A 17,040-nucleotide genomic window follows, 5' to 3' on the forward strand; every position below is an offset into this window, starting at 1 on the left:
ACTGCTGGGGAGACAATTTGCATGGGAAACCAATCTGCCAGACTCTCCTTGAAGCAACTGGAAACTACATAGGATTTGAAGATAGCAAAAGCCATCCAGGTGCGTGGATGAAAAAGTAACTGGGAGATAGAAAAGCTACAGCGAGAATGGGGCAGGAGTAGGCAGCTTCCACCAGTGTACTACAGGGGAGAAAGACCAGGGTAGGAAAGAGAAGCAGATTGAGTAAGAGAGTTTAAGGTTTCCATTTTCAACATGACAGAAAAATAGCAGTGCTATATCTTTATTTTCTTAAACTGCAGATGGGGGTCTGTCCCTCCTCCCCCCGTATTCAAACTACTTCGAGATCAGACACTTTTTTCTCTCTCAACCTTGGAAATACATTAATTTACATTATGGTAAAGACTTAAAAGGAAGTTCTTAGGAAGGTTAAGATTAAGAGTAAGGAACACTTCGCATCTTTTTTGTACCAGCTCCTGCCATCCCTTGAAGAAGATTAATAACACTGGTGGTAAGAATATGTACTGGAGGAAATCTGAATGCAAACAAACTTTTACCTGGCTTACAATGCTGTCCACCATTTCACACAGCTCAGCTATCCTGAGAGACAGAGCTTCTGGGGTTTGTTCTGCACTACTATTCAAAGCCAAACTCTGTTTGAGCTCATCAAGAGTTTTGGATTTAGTTGTGAGTTGATTTTCTAGCTCCTAAATGAAAAAAGAAAAAAAAAAAAAGGAAGATAAGTAAGATCTTTTAATAAGACCATAGCAAAAACCTTCTGTGTGAGGAGCTTAGATAAACATTCCTTCTTTAAAACCAATTCTGTGTAATTCTTCAGCCATGCAACACCACCACCACTTCAGCTCTGATACAAAGCAACTACTTTACAGGAATTCAAAATTACAGTGGCTGTTTTAGACAGTCTCCTGCAGGTAGAGCTAGAATCAGTCCATTTACTGTCAGCATGAGCAATGGACATCATGCTTGGGAAGGAAATCATCAGGAGCTAATTCCTCAGCCACCATGCAGGCCTCTTTGTACCTCTCCAGATGCAAAAAAGTTTTTCTATTAATGCAGCTGAACTTTTCCTCGGGCAGGTTAGCATTTGGGTCCTCCTCCGCTCCAGCAGACGAAGGTAATATAGGAACTGACTTTGCAATATGAGGGTCCCTGACATCCTAACAACTTCTAGAAAGTTATTTTCAGCTTGTCCTCTTAGTCAGAGGCTTCCTCCCATGGGAGAAACCCCACTGAAATCAATGGAGATGCCTGGGAGAATAACTTCTCCCCTAACACAATCAGCAAGATTATAAGCTAGTCTTGACATGCTCAAGACATGCTTGACATGCTGGAAAGCTCAGCAATAACTGAGGAAAATAACATTTTCCTATAATACTATGCTTAAAGCCATGGCCTTTCCCCCCCCCACTTACTGTCCACAAAACATTTTCAAATTTGGACCTCATTTTTATTGAGAAAATTAATTCTAATGAAACATTTTATCCACCTGCATCCTAGCACTGTACCTTGCTGTGAGCAGGTTAGTGTTTTAGTCAAAGATACCCTGTGTCTTTCTTCCATTCTGGCCCCTTGATACATTTCAGAGTGCTTCAGAGAGACAAGTAACTCGGTGTATAACAGAGCACTCCAGGCAATAAAAGCAGCCTACTACACGAGAGAGACATGTAACCATGGCAATGAAAGAACAAATATTCCATGTTAAAAAACAGAGAGGGACCACTGTACTGAATGAAAACAGCAGACTGTCGGAGCAATAAGAGCCAATTGTTATCTGGCTGCACCTGTACTAATTTTGAGGGAGGTGATACCTAGAAAAACACAACAAAACCAAAGGACACCCAGATTCTTGAGGCTGGTACAGAGAGACTACATTCTAGGGCAGGAGTAGAGAGAGTTGCTATTTTTCGAAATGGGACTGTGTAGTTTCCATGACACTTCCACCACAGAGCTCTTCAAACTAATGGAACTGATAGCTTTTGCCATGGATGTGCTGAACTGAGAACTACTTCTTTGGGAGGCATCTCAGAATAAGATCTACAATATTGCTGCACAGCACTCCAAATACCATGGAACAACAGCAGATGCATCTTCAATTGGAGGAAAAAACATAAAATAGCAATTCACATTAAAAGTGGATCTGGCTCTTTATCACTTGAACCTAACATGCTTTAATTAAAATTACATTGTAGTATTCTCCTAGGAAATGGCAACTTCCTTTACATTTTTTCTGTTAAAATCTGTGCAGTTCTTTAGTCTGGAGTCAGCAAAGCGCTAAATATGTTTTTTACAATAATATCACACATATAATGCTCTACCTTGCAGTCATCTAATGTGTTCTGTGCAGAGATCAGACTTGCTGGGGTTTGTAAAGATTTCAGTCGATCACTCTGAGCTTCCAGCCAGTTGCGCAGAGTCTGTGCTTTGTTCTCATTTTCAGTAATATCCTCCAAAATGTGTTCCAGGTCTTGTATCTGAAAGTTACGCAACAATTTTAACTTACTTAAACCTAGAGGTGGACAGAAACAGGGCTCCCCCTTCCATGACAAAATTTGAGATTACAATATTTACACTGAAAATACTATTTAGAGAAAATATTTCAAAAGAAGAAGCTAAAAAGTTTTACTGGCTCTTTAGGATCTGACCTTTTCCCTGGGAAGAAAACAAGGCAGTGTGGGTTCTGGAGCTGGCAAGCCTGCGGACCTGACAAGTTGGGTGACCCTGGGCTACATGGACACATTCATATGGAGTCTGAAAACCTCATTCTCCCTAAAACTCACCAACAAAGTTACTAATAAGCAAGGGACCTCAAGTCTTCGATCTTCAATCTTGGCCCTGAGGATCCATTAAATCCTAGAATGCAGTTTCTTGAAAATGGTTAGAGAAGATAGCTTTTCCCCCCCACAAAATTGTAATTTCATCATGGAAATTTTCAGTTGTGCATGAACTGAATTTTCCACTTGAAAATGTTTCTGGAAGACTTTCTGAGTCAGAAAAATTTGGGAATTTTCTGTTTGATCAGCGGTCTTTGTATCTGGTTTCAGGGAGGGCAGCTTCTCCCAAAGCCCTGTAAATTCAGGAGAGAAACAGAGATGAAAGAGGAATGTGCTGATAGAGGGATTCATTCCAGCAGCCTCATGTTTGCATTTTGGGATGCTAACCTTCCCCTGGTCTTTTCCATATCACATGAGTCACACTAGCTTTTCTGGGCACTGGGGCACACAAGCAGCGGCATCTAATTCTGCATGCATGGATTATTTCTAGCCTCACTAGAATAAAGTAATTCTGAGGCACTGCCTGAAACAGATTTTCTACAGAGAAACACAGAAGATGTGCTGGTATAGTTAGTCTACATGTAGAATTTGCCTATCAGCTGCTGATCTTCAAAGGACTCCCTTGGGAAAGCATATTTAATTACTGCAGAATGAGGACACAGACACAGAGTAACCCATTTCCAGTGACCCAGGAGGGCTGGAGCAGGGCTGGGAACCGATCCCTGCTGTGCCTTTTCCAGCAGGGTCATATGTCCCCATCTGAATATGGCTGTCAACACTACTTACTTAATAATTACTTTTTCGGCAAATCCAACTGCTACAACAGGAAAACAGGTGGTAGCTTAATATATCTCTGTTTCTCATTCCCATCATATGGCATGTGGAGGGGTTGCCTGCTTTTTTGGTGCTGTGTTTGCTGAGCAGGGCCTGGCTGTTTGTACCAAGCAGTGTAGCACCTCTCCTTTCCACAAACCATCCAGTGTTTTTTCCCATTAAGTTTTAAATGCCCCAACTTTCACAGCACCCCACAGCTTCAACAGATTTCACTAACAGGTTCCCCTGCAGACACTACCCTGAATTCTTCCTTTTTCACAGTTTTCTCAATATAGGTCTTCTTTGTTGACATGTCACTGACTGTATTTTCTTCATATGAGGAATCTTATTTTTTCCACCTAATACAGTCAACTAGGGTAAATCCCAGGCTGTCATGAAGAGCAGATTTTGTCTACTTTCCCTCCCTTCAAGTTACAGGAGAGTTTACCCTCCCAGACCTTGCTGAGGTTTGGATGCCTGCCCACCAGCTGATGTGCTATGAGACCACTCCATAGGCTGCCCATGAAATGGCAGGATGGACAGACAGCAGAGAGCGCAGGGAGTCTTACTGTGTTCAACAGTGTTTTCAGACTCAGGGAGAAAGGCTGCTTGCAAAATACAGAGCACTGGCACAGGCAAGATCAGAGTTGTGAGAGAGAAAGCAATGAGAACTCAATCAAACCTTTCTATTCAGAGACGCCTGCAGCCTGTGCCACCGCAGGTTCATCTCTCCAAGACACTCGGCAAATTCTGTCCTTTCATACCGCTTGCTTTCCACATCACAAGTGCTCATCTGCAAGAGTGACTGGTTAACAAAATCTACCATCCACTGTTTAAAGTTCATTTCCATCATATATTCCTGGAGGAGGAAAAAAAAAAGAACAAAAACGTAAAACAATTAGTTTGGCAGTTTTAATCCGATCAGTTCCAATGATGCTTCAAAGCATAGTTATGGGACATTCATGACTTATTCTGAACCATGGCCTAAAATATTTTTCTGAAAGAGACCTGGCTGTAGGAATAATTCCCAATTTTTACTATTCTATATTTGTGTAGCTATTTCCATCCACTGAAACTTTTGCAGAAAATCACTATCATTACATGGGTAGCTCAAGGTAAGAACAGGCTAGTGCCGGAGCAGGGAATAAAACTGAGGGGTACCAGACCCAGTACTTTATCCATTGGACAATACCATCACACTGCCATGGGCCCAGCTTAGGCTAAGACTGAGGGCTTCCCACACTCCTGCAACTCACAGACAAGTGCAGACAAGAGCTTGTGCTCCTTTGTCAAAATATCTGGTATCAGAATAGAATATCAGAATAGAATATCAGAATATCTGGGAGGAAAAAGTGTCCTCCAGCACCAGTGTCCTTGCCCACAGATATCGGGGAGAAACTACATGCAAAGTGAGAACAACATAAGGGAATGCCTTTTTATTTCAGAAGCTCTTAGGAGAAGAGGGGAGGAAAGAGCTCCTCATTGTATCTAGTAGTACCCAGAAAAAAGCCACCAGGGAATACCATAGTAGAGGTACTAAAGCCATAGCTGCTTCCCTGTAGTAATTCATGACCCTCATCCCAGCTTTCTTCTCAGCATACACATCCTCACATTGCTGACAAGTGCAGAAGACAGACGTACAAAGTGATCTCTAAATACCCAAAGGGTTAAAAACAGCACCTCACCTACATGTTCCAACTTCCAAATCCAACTGATATAGACCAAAATGGTATGTATCTGCTATACTAAGGCTCTTTGAAAGAAATGCTTATGTTGGCACTTGCCTTACGTGCAGTACCAAAGTGCCTGATAACTGCAGCTGCAGACTGAGAACTGTTGTCCTGTCTGAGCCCAGAGCACCGGTCGGCAGCTCTGCAAGGGCAGAGCAAAATACGGCTCTGTAGGGATTCGTGCCCTGAGGCTGGGCTCCCTGGCATCTGTGGAGGTACAAGCATGGCTTGAATCCTTCCTGTGGCTGGAGCAATCAGCCTCTGCCATTGGTGCTTTAGCATCTGAACAGAGCCAAGAGTCTGCTGCAGCCTCTCTCTCTGCAGGGACGTTCATCTTGTCCCTCTTTCCTAGCAGGTTATCTCTTTTGATGAAACATAATATTCAAAAACCCTGTTCTCTAGTTAAATGAATCCTGGCTATGGAGCTCCAAAATTACGAGGTATTTCTTGTTGAAAAGGCAGACTAAAACACAGCACAAACACAGGGTCTATCTTCCTAAGGAAGCAAAGCTTTCCTGCTCAACACATTTTATAATCTAAATGTAAGAGAGAGAGGGAGAACAAGCAAGACAGACGGGACAGCATGAGGAAAAGGAGATTATAGCACAGCAGGCAGTAGCTGTATTGCAGGGCAGGCAGTGTTTTGTGCGGCATGGAAGCAAAAGATTTTTAAAAAGGAAGATGTTAAGGCACCTTTGAGACTGTTTGAGGAACCCTCCCGACAGCAAGGGGAAGGATATGACAGTGCCTGTAGGCTGTTTCCATCCTTGTTACAGCCAAATACCTTGCAGAAGGCCTGGACTTACAGCTTCCCATTTACCTTGTACTTCTGAAGGAGGCTTCTGACTTGGGCAGCACTACGTCGTGAATTTATTGGCTCCTCGTGTCCCTGCTGTTGTTCCACATGGTCCAGCCAGATCATTAGTTCAGCAATAGCTTCCCGTGATGAAAGTTTTTCCATCTGAAGCTGGGGGTAAAGCATATAATGAATCCTCTACACTCTGCTTCTTAGAAATATCAAGGAAGATGACATTTGTATTTTTAGAAAGGCTCAGACACTATAATTGCAATTATTGGGGTATGACCTTGAAAGTGAGCCCTGTGCTCCAGAGGGGCATATGACTTAAATTAAGAAAAGTTCGAGAATTCAGAAATTTGAAATAAAATTCCTTCTAATTGTAACAGACTTTCATAGAAAACTGTAAAGATGATAGATATGTGCAAAACAGCCCAGGAAGAATGCTGCAATAATTAAACTACAGTACAATATTGGGGATATTCTGAAAGCAAGACAGACAGCTAATTAGGAAAGAGATGCTTTGCGGGCCTTATGCAGCAGCCGTCTGTTGCAGCAGCAACATTTTAAAGTAATTATTTAGCTTGAACTGAGAGATGGCAGCAGAGTTTCTCCTCACCTGGTGAAGCTTTTCTTGGATGGCCGGGAGCTGTATAATCAGTTCTCCCCATTTTTGCTCAAACTTTGCCAAAGATGACCTAAGTGCTGCAGTATCAGCTTGCTTCACGTGAAAAAGCTGGTTGGCAGTGCTCACCACAGATGACTTCAGGGAAGATTTTTCATCAACTTCCTTAGAGAATGTCTGAGGTGCACGGGAGAAATTTAAGAGAGAGTAAATATTTATGTATCTATTTAAATAAAGAAGACAAACGAGGTTTTCAGTCACAGGATGAACTGCCTCAACAACAGATTTTAGCAAGTTTGTAAAGTTCAGAAAACCTAAATTCAACATGTTCTGGCAGCAGGTAAGGCCTTTTTCTGCCCAGCTTGATACAATGCTGAATGTCATCTTTTGCTCCACAGGGATTGGGAATATCCTGATCCCCACCTCACACAGAGGTCCAGGGAGCAACCCCAGTCCTCGAGTCTCTGGCCAGCTCACACCTACCAGTCCAACCTTCACAACGTTTTGCTTTCCCACTGTGCAAGACTCCCTCTGTCAGGCCTCACATTCGGGCTCAACCTCCTGGCTAGTCATACAAGGGAAGCACAGCACCGGGGGGCAGGCAAAGACATGAAATGCAATTCAGTATGTTTCTCTTCCCTGACTTTGGCTCACCATCTTCACAGCCCTGCTGTCTTCACCCCTGCTCCCTGAGCCCACACTCCAGATTCAGTTGGTACGTGGCCCGTCAGCTTGGCTGAAGCGCTGTATCTGGTATTTGGTGTCAGGAGCAAGACATAAACCATGCTATTACACTGTAGGTGCATAAGAGATCCTGGCTGGGCTGTGATGTGTTGCAGTTGGGAGCTCATTATGAGAGGATTCCATTCTGATTTATGCATTCTGGCTGGCCTTGCAATCTGAAGGAAGGTTTGTGGTGGCCTCCCATCCTCATGGCTCCCCACACAGATAATGGGTTGGCTTTGGGGCACAAAGCGATTCAGTGCTATAATTCTGTGGGCAGCTTCTGGGTCATGGCAAATACAAAAACCACTCAAAAGGGTGATTTTCACTGGAAGTCATGATGTCTTATCTAAACCTGGCAAGACAACTGACTTACAAACAAGCTGTTGATGTTATCCCTGATGGTGGGAAGATCTTGTGACACGTTGAGAGATTGCTCCTTCCAAAAATTCATTCTCTGCTGAGCAGAATCCAGCCATTTCATTAATTCCTCCGAATCTCTGTTGTAGCTACAAGGAGAAAACAAAACACACGAACATACATCTCCTAGCTGAGTCAAGGATACGTTTCCTGCCCTCCAAGTTGTCTTCCTCTCTGTGAGGAGGTATGTGCTTTTCTGGCACCTATCCTGCTACATAACCCTGCAGAAGCATGGCTACAGCATGGATCGATGTGCAACACAGCAGTTCTGCTGGAGGTACACACAAGACTGTTCCTATCAGCTCTTTTCAGCTGGTTTGCTCTCCCTGAAAACATCCTCTTTCTGTATCCACCCAGCAGTTGCCAGGACAAGCTCACATGAGTGAAAAGAGCTTTGCTGGAGGTCAAAACCGCCAGAAGAGATTGTGCACACTGCAAGATATAGTGCAGAATACCTGTACCAACAAACACTAGCATACTCTGTCCACACTACGGGTCCAGCCAGCCTGAGCTCAGAGCACACAGACCAGGTGCAGGGAGAGCTGAGCTTGGTACATCAGCTGGTGGAGTGGGCTGTAGAGCCCCAAACTGTCTCCACCTGACTGCCAGGACTGCATTGACAGTTGGCCTGGGCCATGTGAAAGCATTGAGCATGCTTGGGTCCTTCCCCTTTGTACAGCTTCAAAACATAGGTTGAGGCAGAATTTCAGCCAGGTCTTGAATGTTTGTGAGGTGGATAGTGTACGTGCACAGACAGGCGCATTATGCCTTTGCTTGGGAATCAACGTTAGCTTGCATTCGTAGCAGGCCAAAATGCTTAGGGCAGCATGATCAGAGCTTCTGTTAATACTTCCAACATAGAAACTGCAGCACAATGCAGCTAACTCTCACCTAGATGCACTGACTTCACAATGGCAGCAATCAAAATATTTTTCCTACAAAAATAAGCAACAAGTGAAGCACTTGTCTACACAGCGACTGAAGATCAGCTGTGTAATAAAGGGCCACTTTTCTGATCACCACTGCTTTTTTTTTTCTTTTTCTCATTTTTATGTTAAAGGAGCTATGTTATTTATTAATTCACTGTCATATTTCAGAAAATACATCTATAGAAGGTCAGAAACTAATTTCTAGCTGATATCTCTGCTTTCTGAGTTATACCCACCTGACCAAGAGTTTGAGTAAAGTCTGAAGTCGGTGTAGTTCATGGCCAACTTTTTTCGTTAAAGACAACCACTGCTCTTCCAGCTTCCCAATCTGGCTTCTTATTTCTGGACAGCTCACAGCAGTCAGCAATTTCTTCCCTTCTTTCACCATCTGGTACAGCCTGGCATGCTTTTCATCAACACTGCTTTTGATTTGCTACCAGAATATGGGAAGTTTGCAAAACAATAATATTTTAAAAACTGAAAACACAGCTAGCAAAACACATATCATTTGTTCTAACTTCTTAATCTCACATTTCCTCTGTCATGTATTTTACTTTCCAAACGGAAGGAATCTGTACTTCATTACATGCAAAAGGGACACAGGTTTGGTTTTTTTTTTTTTCCTCTGGATAGATCAAGACAGATCTTAATGTAATTTCATACATTATCAGAATGACTGTGTTATGATTTGATGGGCTTTTTTGACACATGTAAACCTCAAACAATGGACAAACACTCTCTATCAGGTCTGGCTGCATTGTCCAAACATATGGCTGTCCCCAGCAGAAAGTTATTGCCCTCCTGTTCTTAGAGGGCCTTTCTGGCTCTAACCTATTTAAAAAAACGTTACCAGTGTTTTGAAGGAAGCCGTTGGGATAATTATTGAATAATGGTGGCAGGGAGGAATGAAGAGTGAACAGTAAAGACGTTAAGTAAAAGACATAGGAGTGGTCTGGTTTGCTTAGACAGCTGAATAAAAACAAAGCGTCATTTTACCATTGCTACACTTCACCGGAAGGTCAAAATGAGAAAAGGGAAAAAAAGAAAAGAAAACGAGGAAGTAGGTCAGTCCTAGGGAGAAGGCAGAAAATAGCAATTGTGTGATGTGCAAGCATCTCACTTCTCTCCAGGCATAAGGGGCTTGTACAACAGTATTAATAGGGGTATTTCTCTCACAGGAATTAAGCCTCAGAGAACTTTATTCTGTTCTGTCCTTGAAACTGTGAAGCTCCAGTGCTGGGACTCCCCCCAAAAGCATGTTCTAAAGCCTTACTACTTTGTTTCTGATGTCTTTAAAGTCAAATAAAGACTTAAGAGTGAAAAGCTAGTTAAGAACTTAAAAAACAAAGCGAACCAGGCAACTTCACAATCAATGGCTATGCAAATATTGCATGCCTCCTGTCTCAGTGCGACAGGCATCAAAAGCACCAGAGAGCCACTGTGATTGTATATATCTACTGTTGATTTATTTCAAAAGCTTTACTGTAGCTCAGAATTTTCTGGGAACGTCCAATGATCTCTTTCATGCAGTTAACTAGATTAAATCACAGTAGTCCTTTTTGCCTTAATAGTTTATGAATCTAAATATCAAACTGGACTCAATATAGACCCAAAGACTCATTAATTAAAAAATTTCTAATAGAGTGGGTCCTCTGAAGACCGAGAAAGGTCAAACCTGTGAGAAATGCAGAGCGCTCTCTGAAGATACATCACTAAACTTATTGAACACTATTTCTTCTTAATTTTATAAAACAACCATAAAGGCTGCTTTCATATCCTTATATTCAAATGTGCTTAAGACAGAGATAAAATGTTTCCAACTTGACTTGAGGTTCTAAATAAAGGTGTAGTTCTGCCATCAGAGATGCTGCTGGGAACAAACCAGGAGCGTATTTGCCATTCTATACGAAAGGAATTTTATTCTCTTTGTTATGACAGAAATCAGGACATCTTTCTTTGAATTCTCAGGATTTTAAAAGTAGCTGGTAAACTTGTAGACCTTCTATTGCAACCAGGGGTTCAGATTTTTGAAGGCACTGGGTTGATTCTCCTCTTCCACAGGTTTTACATCATGGCATGAAAATCGTTCCTGAATTACAGAGGAGTGGCTCTGTGTTCACTCCAAGGCTCCCTGCTGTCCTTGGGATCCATGTAGCCCACCCACTACCTTCTCCCAAATATCTGCATTTGAAGACCAAGTTCTAAAGTAGCTATAGTCATTACGTCCACTTAAATGAACTTACAGCCCCTGGCTGAAACTAGCAGCCTGATCTCCTGCTACTTCTAAAAGTAAGTTTTCAGCTTGCATCCACACACAGACAAGGAGATAAAGCTCTACAGATCCACGAAGAAAACCAGTCAGAGACACAGACCCATAAATACCTGTAGAAGTGCAATCCTTTCCATTAATCTTTCTTCTGTTTCTTCAACCAAATTCACAGAAGGCAATGTAGAGGCAAGTGCCTCTAACTCCTTATTGGAAACCAGGCATTCATCATCAAATTCCATCCATTCCTAAAAAATACATTGCATCATTAACATAGCACATATCTATCTGCATTTTTGCTACACCAGACTGAGGCCTTAATGCTTATTCTAGCATCAGCAGCTCTTACTTTAATGAAACAGAACACGAAAATAGGTGAATAATATGGAAATATTAAAGTGAGACATGATTTCACCACAGATGAATGAATTAATTAATTCTCTAATATCTTCAAGGTTTCTTATTTTAAAGTGGTATACTTAATTTTTTATTCTCTAGGGGTGTTTTAAGATCAATTTTTAGGTTTTATTTTAAAGTGGTACTGGTATTTTTGTGCCTTAAATGGCTCTCCTGTCAGTCCAGGCACTCAAAAATTACTGCAAGAAGTCATAAAGTCCTACCCATGTCAGAGTAATGGGTTGAAATGTCCACTTTCAGGGGTTTTCAAGGAAAAAATCCAGTTTACTGACACACACAGAACAAGTAATAGACTGTTGCTGTCCAATGGGGACAGGAAAGGACAGCCAAAGAATCACTGGTGTAGAAGGGTTCCCCTAGACGCAACTCTTCTCCTTCTTCCCTCCAGCTTTTACTCTGGATTTCTTTTGACTCATTACCTTTAACAGGCTCTCTAAGTGTATACCATACTGGCAGGCCTTCTGGTCCAGCAACTTGACTTCATTCACCAGCTCTCTCCAGAATTCCTCTCTCTTTTGTAGGATGGAGGGAGGCACTTTATTGGAAAACGCTTGCATGAAAGCCATGTGGGTCATGAGGTTGTGGAAAAAGTCCTGAAAAAAACAAGTTAAAGCTTGCTCTTTAAGAGAGATCACACACCCACAGCAGGAGTATAAAGAAGACAGAGAAGACTCACTGAGAAGAGCAGCCAGTTTCAGGGTCTCTCATAGCTGGAGTCAAGAGCCTTCTACCCAAATTCTGCATGACCCCAAGATGGGCAGTTACTGATCATTTTACAGTTAGTCAACAACCAGTGATAGAATAGAATAGAATATTTTCAGTTGGAAGGGACCTACAACGATCATCTAGTACCAACTCCCTGACCACTTCAGGGCTGACCAAAAGTTAAAGCATGTTATTAAGGGCATTGTCCAAATGCCTCTTAAACACTGACAGGCTTGGGGCATTGAGCACCCTTCTAGGAAGCCTGTTCCAATGTTTGACCTCTCGGTAAAGAAATGCTTCCTAATGTCCAGTCTAAACCTCCCCTGACACAGATGAGTTGCATACACTATTTTCATTTATACATTTCTAAAGAAATAGATCTACATTTATATCTTCAGTTCATATGAAATACAAAGATGTTGTAGGAAGATGATGGAAGGAAGAGTTTACCTATAAATAAATTCATAGTTTAGCGTGAGGTAGTTATCACTAGACAGCCATTATCCAGTTTGTTTCACCTGGATGGGAAGTGACTCCAAGAACCAAGGGTATTAGCAGTTCTGAGGCCTAAGTAGTAGGTAGGGCACAATAATCCCTTGGGATAACTGGGTAACAGTTTGATTTAGTTATGGCTCAGCTGAGCTCTTGGGAAACATCTGAATCTCAGCAGAACACTTCCCCCCACAAAAAAGCTTTGAGTGTTTAAGATCACACTCTTCAATCAAGATCTTCTTCACTAAGAACTAATAACTAGTACAAGAATTTCACTTAAGGACCATACCCCAGGCATAGGCTGTGTGAGCATCCTGGTAAGTCTTGATAATCAGGGCAGGGAAAATGGCTTTTGCAGTTTTCTTTTGCTTTTGCAAATCAATGTATGTATATTTGGACTGCAGATACGTTATTTGTTTTCCTTTGTAAATAAATTCCTAACATTTTGCTTTGCTAAGGGCAATTTGCGAGTGACAAACACAATTCCTATGACTCTGGAGTAGTGGTTTGCAGTGCTTGGCATCCTGAAGCAATTCTTAAGGGAGTTTGAGCTATGTGGAGCAGTTAAATCAAGGCATTGACATGACAGAGACATCTTCGAGTGACTAGCGTTGGCCAGGGCTTCTTGCCAAGTGGCATGACAGTGAGGATGCAGGCGCATTCTCAGCCATCTCCCATCAAGCATGTAGCAGCTGGGTACAGGGGACACTGGGCTGCCAAGGGGAGGATCTGAAGTATCCTCCCTTCGGAAAAAGAGCTGTTATGGGTAAGTTTCCTCCACCAGATCATGACGGCACAGAATGCTGAAAGCAAAGGCTCAACTCCCAATTGCTAGACAGCAACTTCAGGAACCTCACTACTGATTTATTACCAGTAATTAGAAGGACACGTGTTTTCCTCACATATCACTATGTTCTGAGGTAAGCCAAAGTAGTATTAGACTGACAAAACTGAAATCCTGATCTTAATTTATCACCAAAACTGCACTTGTAATAACAACCTCTCTTTCATATTTTATTGGGTCCTATTTTGGTCTACTGAAAAACTTTGCTTTGTTTCCTGCATGTACTCCAGTCCCTCTCCCATGCTATGAGCTAGTTATTCTTCTCCATAACACTGGAGAGAAACCAGTCACAGAAAATAGTGCTCCTGCTATGCTGATCTGAGCAGTGCTGTGATAAGCATCTTATACCTTGTGATTTTCCAGGTGAGACTGTAGAGCTGCTCGGCTTTTCGTTAGCTGCTTTGGATCTTGTGCAATCTTCTCTCGTCCAATAGCTACCAGCTCTGCAAATCCATGAAGTAAGTCCTCATACTGGCTCTCACTGATGGAAGAAGAGTTCAGCTCCACATACTTTGCTTTCAGAATCCCCCACATGTCGTCCAAAACATCCTACAATGTAAACACAGCTTAGTGATTCACAAAGAACAGAAATGAATCCTACAAACCCGCACACACATTCCCAGAATGCAAAATAACCACCAGCCTTTTGATGCTAAAAATATCTTACTTAGAAGAATCAAACCTTGCTGAGTAAGTGGAAACTGTACTGTGCTCTTACCTCTAATTTACAAGCTTCCTGGATTAAGGTGATAGGTAACTGAAATCTTTCCCCATGGCCTCTCAATTTCGCTACTTGGTTTTCAAAGTTTTGCAGCTCCAAAGCACAGGCATCGGTTTTCTGAATTAAGGACAAAATAAGCTATTAGTAAGAGTTCTGTTTCAGTTAACTTTCTATTATCACTAGTAGTACAGCAGATCCAGGGGCTGGATCTCTGCTGTGCTAGTACTGCATAAGTTTACAATGAGACCCCAAGATCCAATGAGCTTATAAGCTAAATAGACAAGACTGTTCATGACACAGCTTACTGGGTTCACATGGCACAGCCAGGAAGGGAATTCAGCTTGTGTCTCAGTCCAACATTCAACATGCATTTCAGTTTACTAATTCAAGAGCAGCCATTAAAAGGAATCATGGACTCAGAAAATACCATTTTTTCTTATGAAGTAGAAAAACTCAGTCAGGGATGGATTGAGACAGGTTCTCTCTGAAGGAAGGGAAGCTATGTACTTCTGGCATTCCTCTTCCAAGAGTCGTTACTTGACAGAATATATCTAAGGCAGCAGTCCCTGCTAGGAGATTCAGCAGTTCTGAACACCGCTTTCAGCCTGGCAGAAAATTATGCCTGTAAACAAGGTTATGAGCCTGTAACAAATGTTTTGGGACACCCTCTTTGCTTCACCAACAAGTAGATAGACGGCCGATGACCATTCTGGGGAGGATATGCAGTCTGTTCATTTTTAATTCTCTGCTAATCCCTATGAAGGTCGAAGAAAATAGATTAACTGGTCAAATGCCATATGACAAAGTACTCATAAATGCTGAATGAGTAGATATAAATACTGGAGTCCTATTCCCACAAAGAAAAGCTAGTTTTGCATATAAAAAGGCATAACGTGTGAAGTACTGTACTTTGTGTAGCTCTTTTTCTTCCCTGCTATAGTGTAGGGTGTATTTGCTCTGAGAGGTTGTGGAGAGACTGGTTCCTCCACTCCACCTACAAAAAGGACTGGAATTAGGTCTGACTATGGATTGGGGTGTAGTGAAAAAAAAAAAAAAAAAAAAGGGGTGGCAAATACTGAACTCTCTCCTTCCCCCATTCTCAAACTCAAACTTTAGAAAATATGAAACTTAATAGATTGCAGAAAACTGGAAATAATAGCTAATGCTGAGAGTTCTTCCTCTCCTTTTCTTTGAACGAAATTACCTGAAGCTGTTCAGAAACATTATGTCCACGTATTGCATTCAAGCACTGTTGCAGAGTAGCTTTTTTCTCAGTTAACTGATCATAGAGCAGCCTGGTTTCATTCTGCAAAAGAAACAAACATCAGAAGTATATCACATATCAGGAATATAGTAATGACCAGACAAAATTACACAGCAAACAAAATGGTTACCTCTTACGGCAAAAGCACTTTTCTCCTCTTCAAAAAAAAAAAAAAAAAAAAAAAAAAAAAAGCATGTGCATTATGGGCTTAAAGCAGTAATTTAGAGAGGGAAATTCTGTAGTCTGTGCAGTATAAGAAAGCAGATTACTCTGTCACAATGATCCTCTATGACCGTAAAAATCTGTGAAACTTATAGAGAAACGAATTCTCTTCTGAAAATGAGAAAACGAGCCCATTACTGGCGACTGATGGAGCTCCATGGATTCTGCATAAGTAAACATTGCAAGACTAGTCCTGCTACTGTTTGGAGACAACATCCCAGTGTTCTTCAAAGGAACTGTTTTATTTTTCAGCAGTAAAGAGCTAGGCTGACTTGCAGATGATGAGCACACTGGAGTTTTGCTGGACATTGGAAACTGTATTTCAAAGACCAGGCTTTTCTTTCCTTACTTCAGCCTAAAGACCTGATCTGAGTATTTTCCAGCAATAGCTAGTAGATTTAGCCCATCATGAGAATCTGTAGAAAAGTTTCTCCTTATCTGCTTTTCCGAAAAAGAACAAAAAGAGGCAAATTTGCAAAACTATGGCTTCTGCTACTGTGGCACAAAAACTAAAGAAACAGTAAATACAAAGGGTCAACTCATCCTCCAACACATAGCTAAAAGTAGCCCAGTGCCAGACATGGCACCAAAAGGGAAGAAGCCTGCCTCTCCTGAGTCCACACAGCAGCAGAAAGAATATACAAAACCCGACTTGGCCTAATCCCTACACACAGAAACTTGCTTTAGCGTGTAGCTCAGCGTGCATGGGATCCCAGGTTACTTCCATCCTTTCTGCATGCAAATTTTCTACTGTGATCAAGGCCTCTACGATAGCCAGCATTGCAAACAGCACTGTAAACAGCAAAATTAATTTGCTTCTTGAGAGGCCAAGACAAGTTTGTCTAGTACCAAAAAAAAAGAAAGCCCATTATAGACAGCTCATCTGTAACCCAAATGCATTAACACTGACAAGTCTAACAGATGCTGTGAAACAAGATGTGCTTCTGGCAGTGGAGTACCTGATAATTGCTATTATGATCCAGCCCAGCTTTCATTGAGTTGCTCCTTGAAGCAGTGGCAGCTTGAGTTCGTTCCAGCCGCGCCTGCAAGTTGTTAAAGCACTCGCAGAACACATCTGTGCTCCCACCAGCATAGCTAATAGACTTTAGAAGATCATCCTTTTTATCACTCAGATCGGCGTGAAGTTTTTGCAGCTCGACAGAAAGAGTCTAAAGGGTTGAAAGAAAGATAACATGAGTGAAAATGGTCTCTGTCTAAGGACTCTTGCCTGTGAAAGGCAGCAGGACTCAAGTTTATAATTGTTGTTAAAAGCAACAGGCCCAA

At 41.9% G+C, this 17,040-nt stretch overlaps 1 protein-coding gene across 1 annotated transcript in view; it reads right to left on the reverse strand.

Annotated features, from left to right (window-relative positions):
- Nucleotides 1-17,040, reverse strand: part of SYNE2 (spectrin repeat containing nuclear envelope protein 2) — a 183,772-nt gene that overhangs the window by 54,675 nt on the left and 112,057 nt on the right. Inside the window, exons 74-86 of the mRNA XM_050898321.1 lie at nt 16,716-16,925; nt 15,475-15,576; nt 14,268-14,387; nt 13,898-14,098; nt 11,928-12,101; nt 11,208-11,339; nt 9,062-9,258; nt 7,853-7,985; nt 6,748-6,930; nt 6,153-6,299; nt 4,285-4,461; nt 2,334-2,489; nt 555-704 (exon numbers count right to left, since the gene is read on the reverse strand). Coding sequence (XP_050754278.1) covers nt 555-704; nt 2,334-2,489; nt 4,285-4,461; nt 6,153-6,299; nt 6,748-6,930; nt 7,853-7,985; nt 9,062-9,258; nt 11,208-11,339; nt 11,928-12,101; nt 13,898-14,098; nt 14,268-14,387; nt 15,475-15,576; nt 16,716-16,925 — 2,082 coding nt within the window. The remainder of the gene's footprint in view (nt 1-554; nt 705-2,333; nt 2,490-4,284; nt 4,462-6,152; nt 6,300-6,747; nt 6,931-7,852; nt 7,986-9,061; nt 9,259-11,207; nt 11,340-11,927; nt 12,102-13,897; nt 14,099-14,267; nt 14,388-15,474; nt 15,577-16,715; nt 16,926-17,040) is intronic.

Source organism: Gymnogyps californianus, chromosome 5 (genome assembly GCF_018139145.2).
Source record: "Gymnogyps californianus isolate 813 chromosome 5, ASM1813914v2, whole genome shotgun sequence".
Classification (NCBI taxonomy): Eukaryota; Metazoa; Chordata; class Aves; order Accipitriformes; family Cathartidae; genus Gymnogyps; species Gymnogyps californianus.